The following is a 12,319-nucleotide window of genomic DNA, read 5'->3' as shown; positions in this document are numbered from 1 at the left end:
ATTTGATAGAGTTGGAGTAAAGAAATCAAGAGGAATGAAATTGACTTAACATTTAAATGTGTGCCACTTTACTCTGAAAATATAGCCCAGGTCTTGCATGGTATGTTGACAAGGCTACTTAAAGATTGTGCAATTAGAGGTCTAGCTTAATTGTCAACCCTCCCATCTTAGGTCAGACATTAGCAGAGTATGACTGCGGTATGACAAGAAACCTAGTGCCTTAAATATTAAGATTATTTGTGAAGAATGCAACTCATTTTTTTTCCTTTTTGGTGCCAGTCCTGGGACTTGAACTCAGGGCTGGGTGCTGTCCCTTTGCTCAAAACTAGCACTTTACTACTTGAGCCACAGCTCCACTTCTAGCTTTTTTGGGACTTTAGTGGAGGGTAAGAGTCTTACAGGCTTTCCTGCTAGGTTAGCTTGGAACTGCAATCCTCATATCTCAGCCTCCAAAGTAGCTAGGATTATAGGTGTGAGCCACCAACTCCTGGCTACAAACTGATTTTGAACAAGGTACCTTAGTGAGTTCCAGAAAAAGAATTAGAAGATTTTACTTGGTAAATCATATCCTCTTTGAAGGAAAGGAGAGTAAAGAGATAGGAAGTGGTCCCAAATCAGTCTGCCCCATGCCTCTGGGGATCTCTGTTCCCTGTGTTTCTTCCTCCCTCTCCTCTGACCCTCTTCTTACTCACTCTTTCTCCTTGCGTCCCTGTGTTGATAGCTGTTCTGTGGCAGGCGGGCTGACAGCTTCAGGAGGTGCAAGAGGCCCACACTCAAGAGTGAGGAGGCTTTTCTCACAGAGGCTCTTCTATAGACAGAGACAGGCTGGCCAGGAGATAGGCCTGAATGACAAGTGGCACCCCAGAATTTAATTTACTTTCATTTTTATTGTTTTGTATTAGCCTAAATTAATTGTTCAAAGGGATTTCATTGTAATATTGCATATATCCATATAATGTGCTTTGATCACATTCACCAAACCTATATTCTTTGTGTGTGTGTGTGTGTGTGTGCATGTGCGCATGCACGCATGTGTTATTGGGGTTTGAACTAGGCAGGTACTCTACTACTTGACCCACACTACCAGCTCCATGTTACTTTTTTTAATCCTCCCCCTCATTCCTCTTTTAATACTTTTTAGCATTTATATATGTGTGTGTGTCTTTCTCTCTCTGTGTATATATGTATATATAGAAAATATATATGATATATGTGTATTTATATATCTTGTACATATGTACATGTACCCATATATTTATACATATATCCATATATATGTATATACATATATTCATATATATGTATATACATATATATGGATATATGTCTTAAGTACTGCCATCATTTTTATACCCCCACCAACCTCTTCTTTTCCTCTTTCCACTCCCACTGGTTTCTCCCCGCCCCCAAGCTCCCCTTTTACAATCATGTTGTCATCATCATCATTGTCATCATCATTATTTTCTAAATATGAGCAAAAACATTCTGAGTTTGACTTGTCTTGCTCAACATGATAATCTCCAGGTCCCTCCATTTTCCTGCAGACATGATTTCATTCTTCTTTATTGCTGATAATACTCCATTATGTATACTCCCTGCATTTTTTTTCTATCCATTCATCAGATGTTGTATACCTTGCCTGATTCAATAGCTTGGCTGTTGTAAGTAGTGCCACCAGGGGCATTGGTATGCAGATATCTAGGTTTTTTTTCTTCAACATTGTAGAATGCACTCTGCTCTAAAATTAAAATAATGGACTTAACTTTTCCATATCATGTAATGTCTTGATCATTACTGCTTAATTTTAGGAATTTTTCTTTTGAAGATTTGATTCCAGCTCTGCCATTAGACAGTATTATTTTGTACACAGTCACTTAGCCACCATGAGCTTTGTTTATTTGACCTGAGGCTTCCTATGAAATGATTCTCAGGTTCTGTTCAGCTCTAATATTTTGTTCTGTATTCCCTCAGATGATTTTAACTAGAATAATTCAATTTGTAAACTCTAACAATTAGAACAAATTAACAACAGCATCAAGAGGAATGATCCAGTAAAGTCTTCTTGAGAAAGAAGATTACAAATTGCTTTAGATAGTTGGGGGAATAGCCTGAAGTTTTGCTTCTGAGCTGACCTTGGGTGATCTCTACATTAAAAGATCTCTGATTTTGGATCTCCTCTGAGAGCCAGAGAAAAATGTTGAAACCCACAGAGAAAGGTTGCTTCTGAGCCTTCATTGCTTTATTTTTATATGCCAGCCATATTTGAATGCCAAGAGGGCTCCAGAACGGGCTTTCTACATCATGCTGATGTTTGCACAGGAAAGGAGTTATATTTGGTCCAATTCCCAACCCAGTATCTAAGAAGCCAAAACCTGCGCAAAATAGTGTGCATGTGCACGTGTGGGAAAAGAGCACATAAGGAACTTGAGCCAAGTCACATACCCACGCATCACCAGCAAGGATGAGGATCTGTCAGGCTCACTCTCTGCCCACTTTCATCTACATTTCAGTCTTTGAGACTGGGTTGGAGTTGGACTGGCTTTCAAATATTGGAGACATATAACCATGTTCTGTTTATTTCATCTGAATCAGTACTTCAAAAATAAAGTCTGTATTTTCAGAGAGAAACAATGAAGGCAGTATAATCTTTTGTTAAGACAAGTTTTAGAAAGCTGGGTGTGGTAGTGCATGCCTGTAATTCTAGTACTTAGGACAACTGAGGTAGGAGGATCAGGAGTTTCTTTTGAGATCCTGTTTCAAAACAACAACAAAACCAATACTGGGTACCCATATCTTATGCCTGTAATTGTAACTACTCAGGAGGATGAGATCAGAAGATGACAGTTTTAAAATAGCCCAGACAGACAAGCCTGTGAGACTTTTATCTCCAGCCAAAAGTCAGAACCAGAAGTATAGCTCAAGTGGTACAACACCACCCCTAAATGGGGGTAAGCATTTTACACCACGTCAGCTAAAAGTATCACTAACACATGGCAGCCATTTCTCTTTTAAATAGTTTGATGTTTATTGGGTTTCTCTGCCTCAAAAATGGGCCCACAGGCTTCTGCTAAGATATAAATTTTGAGTAAAAGTTTTCAATGCTAGGGGCATGGCTCAAGTAGTAGAGTACCTGCCTAGCGATTATAAGGCTCTAAATTCAAACCCCAGTACCCTCAAAAACAAGAAAACATAACCTTAAGTTTAGCACCTTTTACTAGGAAGTTGTACTTTCCACATTTTTATTGTCTCAGCTGTGCCCTCAACTATGTCATTACTTCACCTGCCCAGAGTTTCTTTTTCTGAGTGATAGCATTTGAATAAAAATAGCTATTCCCTCAAGTTTTCCTTAGGGAAAGTTAGGGCAAGAAAAGTGGCATTAGATATAAGTGGGTTTTGGAGCTCCATCCTCTATGAACCTCCCCTTCAGGTGAGGGAAGCACAGAACGTGAAACATCTCTGTCTTCAAGTAGCTGTTTGCTTTGCCTTTGCCGCACCCTCCATCCTCAGTGAGAAGCTGCTCTCTCCTTTGTTTGCAGGGCAGCAGCTCTTCCCAGCTCCAGTCTTGGACTGTCCAACCCTCCTTCGAAGTGATCTCGGCACAGCCACAGGTCTTTGTCCTTCATCCACCTGTGCCATCGCCGGTCAGCCCACGTCACGCAAACGAGAGAAAGTCAGACTCCAGAAACTATTTACCCATTCTGAATTCTTACGCCAAAATAGCCCCCCACCCAGGCAAAAGGAGCCTTTCCCTCAACTCAGAAGAAAGAGGAGCAAGTGGAATGCTGAAGAAAATCTGTACTGAGAGACCAGGGTCCAGCTTGCCTTCCAGGGAGCCAGGCAAAGCTGGCACTGGACTATCCAATCCCTCCACTCCAGCACCCCCCAGCACCAAACTCGCCGAGGACTCAGCTCCGCAAGGTGTGCCCTCCCTGGTGGCAGGTGGCAGTCCACAGACTCTTCAGCCAGTGTCCAGCAGTCATGTGGCTAAAGCTCCCAGTCTGACCTTTGCATCCCCGGCCAGCCCCATCTGTGCTGCTGACAGTACTCTGCATGGCTTAGAGAGCAGCTCTCCCCTCTCCCCACTGTCAGCAAATTACAGCTCACCCTTGTGGGCTGCCGAGCACCTCTGCCGCAGCCCAGAGGTCTTCCCGGAGCAGCAGCAGAACAAACACAGGCGCTTTCACAACACCCTTGTAGTCCTGCACAAGTCTGGCCTTCTGGAGATCACTTTGAAAACGAAAGAATTGATTCGTCAGAATCAGGCAACTCAGGTGGAGCTAGACCAGCTGAAGGAACAAACCCAGCTTTTTCTAGAGGCCACCAAGAGCAGGGCTCCTCAGGCCTGGGCTAAGCTGCAGGCATCTCTAACATCTGGATCCAGTCATCTAGGCAGTGACCTAGATGCATTCTCCGATCACCCCGACATATAGCACAGGGGCTTATGTTCCTGTTATCTGAGTGGTTCTTTTCATTCTTGCTGTTACTCACACATGTTTCCCATACATTAGAGCATTTCCTTCTAAACTCACTCATGAAACCACATGCCAGCCCCTGGCTGATGTCTTAACCTGTAGTCCATGCGTGGGCCATGCATGTCTTCGTTCCACTGAGGATGTCTGGTTCCCAGTGTCCTTGAGTCTTTTCCTTAGCTGGCAGACACTTAGCTGCATCATAGGGCAAAGGAGGAGAGATGACTGTGGGGTGGGGGGCATTTCTGGCTGGTACCTCCCACCATCCCACTTACTAACTGGATCAAGGTACAGTAAGTAAAATGGATGAGCATTCTGGGCAGTGATGCAAGGTCCCTTTAGGGATCCTCCCTTGTATTGTTTCAGTCATAGACAAAAATAAGAGGAGGTGTGTTTGCATTCCACAGGACATTGCACCAGTTGGGCGAAACCTAAATTGCTCTGGGCACAGGTACAAGCACTTAATTACATTTAACTTGGTTTTCTTCAACTTGAAGGTGGAGGATAGGAAGAGTAGTACCATCTGCCTCCTGCACTTGAATCATACAGATTTCACTTTAGGGAGTAGGCAAAAGGCTTCAGACTTACAGTATGAGATTGATTCAGTGCCATCTGGAAATATAGTGGATGAACTGATCTTTGACTGAGAGACTGAAGATAGTAGCCATGGCCAGCATTTTCCTGTCAGCAGCTGGGAGATTCTTGAGCTGTTTTATGTCTGAAAAACTCAAGGATAGCCTTAGTGGCTCCTGAGGGTCTGGTGTAGGTTACCTCTCTGCTGCCACCTTTTTGGTTTGCCCCCTTTTGTTTTTAGAAGAAAGAAAAGGTTATGCTTGTAAACTTTGAATTGTACAAAATCACCCTCAGGTTATAGAAGATCATCAAAATTGGAAAGCGTTCTTCTCACCCATTTCCTGTTTTTGTCTGTGCCATGTCATGGTGATGGAGAAAGTTGTGGGATCATCTTGCGCCTCTTTCATGTGTTAGTGTTTTATTGGTTTCATGCCCAAGGGTATCATGTTGGTTCTCTGATTCTTGTCTCAAGATGGAGAATGAGGAGAATTTCCAGATGATACACACTCTTTTCTGCATTATCTTATCAGCCATGAGATGCCTAAGTAGTAACCTCAAAATATTTTATACCTTCTTTTAAAATTTTCATCCCCTGGAGAACTTTGTTCAGTATAAATTCCTTCGATAAGTTTTCATGGCAGTCTGTAAGGAAAATGCACTTGAGGTTTTGTGAAGTCAGAAGTTAATGATCCTATTTACTAGGTAACTGCAGCTCTAGAACATCATTTGGAATGCTGAGATTTCCCATACTGTGCTCACAGACACATGATGTAGATATGATGAGTTTAGAAAATAAATAACTGGGTAAACCTCTAGACCGTTGTGACTAACGGAATCATCACCCTACCATTCATTTGCTTCCTGAAAGACTTTCCAAAATCAGAGCAAGTATGTCTCTAACCAGACTTTTCTCTTGGCCCGTTCTCTTTGCGTCCTCTGAGTCTGCATGGTACTGTAGCAGCTCTAGTCTGCCCCATGCTAGGAAGCTTCCTGTTTGGCAGAATGAGTTTGGCAGCAAAGCTATAGAGACAGGTGCATTCACAACAGCCTGGGCACCAGTCATGAGTCTTACTGAGTGTCAGAAATCTGAAAGCACTTGCCGAGAACCAAATGTATGCCTTTGGAAAAACCCTACGTGGAGCTCTGAGCCTCTTGGACTCTTTCTCCTATGCTGGGCTTTGCATTTCCCTTCCTATTACTGAAAAAGATGAAAGCCACCATTGATGCTCACTGCTGAGTGGCAGGGAGGGGTAGCAGTACCCCCACTCCTCTCTCATCTCATACCTAAAGTTAGAGTCTCTAGGCTGTTAGCATGAATGTGTTCTTTCCTTAGCGGAGCTAGGCACAAATGAGCCCAGGTAGAGAAGCTAGATCTTGGGAGAAGAGATCCATTGAGTCCAGAGGCCAGATCTGCAAATGGAGGAATACCGGGGTCCACCAGGAAGATCTCCGTTGGTTGCACAACACTGTAAGTAGTAATGGCCCTAGCGGGTCCTGATAATATTTGGCATGAAGTACTCAGAATTTTCTGAAAGTGGGACACCAGTGTTAGCTGAGACCATCCCTGAAGAGACTCTTTGGCAGATTTTATTGGCATTACTGAAACGTGTAAAAAGTTTGTGATTGAATTGGTTATGAGAATGGAGTTTGATGCTGTTTGTAATTTATTATACTCATTGCTTTTTATTGATTATAGTATCGTCTGACTTTTCTTCTCTACTATGATTCCTTTGACAAACAAATAACTCATGCATATATTGAAGTGATTTTCCAGCTCTGAGTTATTTAGGGGTAGAAATTTATTTAACAAATGTGAATTCTCTTGAGAAAGTATGAAGTTATATAGAAATTGACTGTGAAATATCAGAGAAAAATAAAAGTCACTTACTTGAAAACCATTTGGCCCTTTTGGTTTATAACTACTTAAAAAAGTACTAAAGGAGGGCTGGCTATAGCTCAGCGATAGAGCTCTTGACTAGCATGTGTGAGGCTTTGGCTTCCAACTCCAGCAATGTAAAAAACAAAGTCCTAAGTGAAATCTAAATATTTAAATAGCTTTAAGGTTCCATGTAGTTCGGTGTCATTTGGGGACACTGAGATTTGACACTGAGTATGTAGGAATTTACAATGAAGACTTTGAGGAAACAGGCAGTCTTAATGCGCAGTCCATTGTTCCCCAGAGTCTGACGTTTACATCGCAGAGGGTGGAGAATAGTTCATCTGTTTCCTGAGTCTGATGGACATTCCACAACTAGAACTTTTAAATGACAAAACAGTTGTTTGGTGGGATAAACACAAGCCCCATTAAGTGAGGGTCTTTATACAACAGAGGAGTCCTTGGCCAGTCTGTCTCAGAGACTTTCCCCAGGCTTCCTAAAAGTGTGTACCTTGCCAAGGTCCTTCTAGGGATGTGACAGGAAGATGTGGGGTCCTTTCTGCTTCTCAGGCCAGCAGCGTGGGGATTCTTCCTTGAGGTATTTAAAATGCTGGGAATAATACCTGGCGGGGAGATAGCATGATCACAAAGCCTTCCAAGGGCAAGGCTTCTTCATTGCTGACCCCTGTGATTTCCCTAAATGTGGGAAACTGCATAATTTGTGGTAGTGGGGGACTGCATTTGTGCTCTCCCCTGGGGGGTGGGGGGGACAAAGGGGGAGAAAAAAGAAAACAAAAGAAAGTGCTGGGAAAATATAAGCCAGGTACTGGTGGCTCATGATCTAATCTCAGCCAACCTGGGCAGGAAGCTTTATGAGATTCTTATCTCCAATTTACCTCCAAAAAGCTGGAAGTGGAGCTGTAGCTCAAGTAGTAGAGCACTAGCCTTGAACAAAAAGCTAGAGACAATGCTTAGGCTGAGTTCAAGTCCCAGGACACACACACACACACACAAATGCTGGGAATATAAAAAGCTTATCCTAATTAAAAGGCCTGGAGGGTTGTTACTGCCTGATCTATAGTAGTATTTCTATTCTATAAATAATTGTCTAAGTGACTTAAATATATAGCTATGTAGTTAATAAAATTGAATTAAAAGGGATGGATAGAAAAGGCTCCACCTGAAATAGAACCACCCTTCCTTTAGAAGCAGAATCCAGAGAAGGGAGAGAACATAGTAAAGTAGACCCTGTGAGCCATAGGAAAGCCCCAGGTATTTGAGTGTGCAGCTCCTTGCCTGCCTCATGGTTATGGTTCATGTTAGGAAAACACTTGCCCATCCAGGACTGTTTGGGCAGGAAGCTAAGCCACATCTTTGATCCATCAACCTGGATGCATTGGGGTCTAAAGACCTAAATTTGCATGTCTTATCTTTTTTTGGGGGGGTCTATTCTGTGGCTTGAACTGGACATTGTCCCTGAACTTCTTTTTCTCAAGACTAGTGCTCTACCACTAGAGCCATAACTCCACTTCTAGCTCTTTTTTTTTTTTTTTGGTAATTTATTGGAGATAAAAGTCTCACAGACTTTCCTGCCACAGCCGTCTTTGAACTGCAGTCCTCAGATCTCAGCCTCCTGAGTAGCTAGGATTACAGGCATAAGCCACTGGTGCCCAGCTACATCTTTTATTTTGGGGGGGCGGGAGGAGGGACGGGGATGTACTTGCTGGACCTAGATACTCAGGACCTGGGTACTGTCTCTTAGCTTTATTCACTCAAGGCTGGTACTCTACCAATTGAGCCACAGCTTCGCTTTTTGGCTTTTTTGCTGGTTAACTAGAAATAAGAGACTCTTGGGCTTATCTGCCCAGGTTGGCTTTGAACCAAGATCCTTAGATCTTTGCCCTCTTGAGTAGCTAGGATTACAGGTATGATCTACTGGCTTTGGTTTGGTTTTTGTGTCTCTCAGATTTACTATATGGCTCAGGCTGGCCTTGGACTCATGATCCTTTTGTCTCAGCCTCTCAAGTGAGATTTTGTGTGTGTGTGTGTGTGTGTGTGTGTGTGTGTGTGTGTGTGTGTGTGTGTGTGGTGCTAGGGATCAAATGTAGGGTCAGCACTCTGCCAACAAGCTATATCCGCAGCTCTTCAAGCAGAATTCGTGTTGCCCAAAAGGAGATTCATTTGTGATTAAATGACATGCTGCTCAGTCATCTGTGGACAGCCCTTTCCTTTCATCTGAGATGAAGGACTCAGCTCTTTTTTTTTTTTTAATCTTTTGGAAAAGAATATCAATTAGTCTTTCATTTCCTCTCAGACTTGTCTCCCCACAACTGGAAATGATGTTCTACATGTACTAGTATAAGGAGCTCTGGATCAACTTACTGGTATCAGTGTCAGTAGTTAGGGACCACTGGATACTGTAGTACTTTGTGATGGTCCCACTCTTTGGGTGTCACCCTTCAACCACATAGGAAGAAAGATTACAGATGAGGTCTAGCTTGGGAACACAGAACAGTAAGTGTCACTCAGAAAGATGCAGTGGCATGTCTTAGATCTTATAGCCTTTTGGTCTGCCACTTCTGTTTCTCTTTTTGAGGAAGGTAGGGGAGAAATCTTTGCTGCACATGATATCCTGAAATTGTGGCTCAGTGCATAAGAATAATATCCTTTTTTAAAAAAATATCTGTATTTGTTATATCTCCTAGTGCTTTTTTTTTTTAAATGTGTGTTTTGGAATACTGGGGACTGAGGTTGGGTCTGGCCTTTGCAGTGCTGTACCACTCAAACTCAAGAATGCTGTCATGAAAGTGTTTTAGAATTGCGTTGCAAAAAAAAAAAAAAAGAATTGCGTTGCAGAGCAAGTCCGCCTCCTAGCACACAGTCCCCGTGATGGAGTGTAAGTAAGAGCATTCAGCCTGTGAAGGGCTCTTAGTAGCTTGGGGTAATTAAGACTCTGTTCTACCAAAACCTAGTCTGCAGTTAACAGAAAGAGAGCGAATGCCAGCCCAGGATGGTTCCTTTGTCTGTCTTCCTGGAAGGAGATATTCTGTGGGTCCACATGTGACTACTTTAGCTTTTCCACTCAGAACCCTCCTTCATTCTTAGAACACGTGGCTTTCTTATCTTTCCGAGGGATGCTTATGCAAGACATGAGAGAATTGCTTGAAAGAACAGTCTGCATGATTCCTGCCTCCAATTATGGCAGCTGGAGGAGAGGAGCGAGAAAAGGCAAGAAAAACCCGTGGAGTATGAAGTGCACACAGCAAGTGGGTGGACACTGTTAGGAAATGAAGGGAATAAAAACCAAATGTAGGATGCCAAGGCCAGCCTGTGGAGAGTCACAGTCAGACTGAATGATTGTGCTCTTGGCCCCACTAACAATAGCTGCCTTTCATTTCCCTAAAGACTGCTTTATCTCAGGCATGGTAGAGACACTGGGAAGGTTGCTCGTTCAGTTCTGGTAAACACTCTCCCCACTGGAGAGCCCAGGGCTCTATTTTCTAAGATCCGTGGTGGGCCTGTTGGTAGACTTGGCCTGGAGCATGCCCTTCATTTGGGGGTGTGAGTAAAAACACCCCCAAACCCTGAGAACTCAGGACCTTATAGATAGTAAGGCAGATGTCTCTGCAGAGAATTAGGTTGAAACCACCATACCCATTCACCTCCCCTACAAATGAATGAAGGGGAGAGCTTCCCCTCCGTCCTGGAATGAAATGAGACTAGTCAGGAGAGGGCGAGAGGGCATTTCGTTTATTAATGTTCCTCAGGGGAAATCATAGGAAGTGACTGCCCTGTGAAGCTCAGAGGGAGGTGAGAAGACAGAAGCAAGATCCAGGGGCAGGAAGTGATTTTAGGAGAAATGGATGAGCCAGGAGGACAGGCTTAAGGCTGGTGCTGTACCACTTGAGTCACAGCTCCTCAGATCTCAGCCTCTTGAGTAGTTAGGATCATAGGCAAGAGCTACCACTCCTATCCAGACAACTCTTCTTAAATTACTTTCTTTGGAAGAATGAATGAAGACAGTAATGAGACAGTAGTGACACCGTGTGTTAAGGTAACGGTGACATTCCTCAGCTCCCCTCTGCAATAGAAACCTCAAGCAGAGACCCATACTTTCTCCCCATACTTTCCCTGGGAGAACAGGCTTTAGACTGATGAGGGAATCACACAGTAAAGTCTCCTCCAGCCTCTGTGGCTATCTTTAAAATAATCAACACATCAGGGAGCCACGCTTGGGGGTGAAATTACCTAGGGTCCTTTAACCCAAAGTTGGGGAAAGTGTAGTAGCTGGAAGATACACACAAGACATCTTCCCAAATAGGTCCCTATCATCTTCAACCTGTGCAGGAAAACTTGGCTCTAAGGCCTGGGGGGGTCTTCTCTGAAGGTTTAATTCTGCTTCCCTCTGGTGTCCAGCAAGCATTCTGGGCCTTCCCTCCCTGTCCTGGGTAGCTCAGGGAATGCAAATGAGTGCTCATCGACATGAAATGCATACAGGAAGGACTGCCAATCACACAGCCCATACCCCCAGCCTGATGACAGTCTCAGGCGTTGGGTGGAAAGACAGATGTGTTCTCAGAGATGGGCCCTGACACTCCAGCAGGCAAAGAGAGGGCAGGGCCACAAGGAGAAAGCCATTACTAAAGGCTGTCTAAGCCAATGCTGGTGGAGTCCAGGTGTGTTTAGAAGTACGATGCCTTCTGGCCCGTGCTGTTTTACTCTTCAGATGTGTATGAGCATCAGTTGCACTGTGAAGCTCCTAGCTGCTACTGATTACCCTGATTAGAAGGGGTCACAGTGCAGATGTCACTTCTGTCCCCCTCCATCCCAGCCGCAGTAGGATTAAGGAAGGCTGTGGGAGAACACACACCAAGTGGGAAAACTGTCTCTGGAAAAGAGCTGGGATGCACAGGTTCAGAGCTGACAGCACAGGCCAGCCCCAGGCTCCTCTAAAAAGGTGTGGTCCCCTTCTCTGTGTTGTTCATGCTTCCCCCTTGAAAACTTGTCCCATATCCTGATCCTGATCCACTTCTGAAATTGAGAATGACTCTCAAAACTTGTTTGACCAGAACATGACTCTTGTTACTTAAGTAACAAATACATTGGTACCTGGCTGTGTCCCAGGTGCTGATCCAGCTGTGAGGGATAAAATGGTGACCCAAACAGACACCATCTCTGTCTCCAGTCTTGTGGGGAAAGAATAACTGTGACCATTGGTCAGTGATCCCTTTGATGGTTCGGGGTTCACCAGGACTATTTATACATGCAAGGATTTGTGTATGAGCCTGAACAAGGTGTCCCTTCCTACTCCAACTTTTATTTGGAAGATCAGTGCTTTGATAAGCTTTGGATTCGCATTCTTCAATTAGGACCAGAGTCCCACTATCAGACTACTATGTTG

At 43.8% G+C, this 12,319-nt stretch overlaps 1 protein-coding gene across 1 annotated transcript in view; it reads left to right on the top strand.

Annotated features, from left to right (window-relative positions):
- Cipc (CLOCK-interacting pacemaker) overlaps positions 1-4,703 on the top strand; it is an 18,994-nt gene extending 14,291 nt beyond the window's left edge. The window contains exon 3 of the mRNA XM_013013493.1: positions 3,508-4,703. Coding sequence (XP_012868947.1) covers positions 3,508-4,430 — 923 coding nt within the window. The 3' untranslated portion in view covers positions 4,431-4,703. The remainder of the gene's footprint in view (positions 1-3,507) is intronic.
- Positions 4,704-12,319: the final 7,616 nt, after the last annotated feature.

Source organism: Dipodomys ordii, unplaced genomic scaffold (assembly GCF_000151885.1).
Source record: "Dipodomys ordii isolate 6190 unplaced genomic scaffold, Dord_2.0 Scaffold2, whole genome shotgun sequence".
Taxonomy (NCBI): domain Eukaryota; kingdom Metazoa; phylum Chordata; class Mammalia; order Rodentia; family Heteromyidae; genus Dipodomys; species Dipodomys ordii.
The sequence above is the reverse complement of the archived record's forward strand: the minus strand, read 5'-3'. Positions and strand labels throughout refer to the sequence as shown.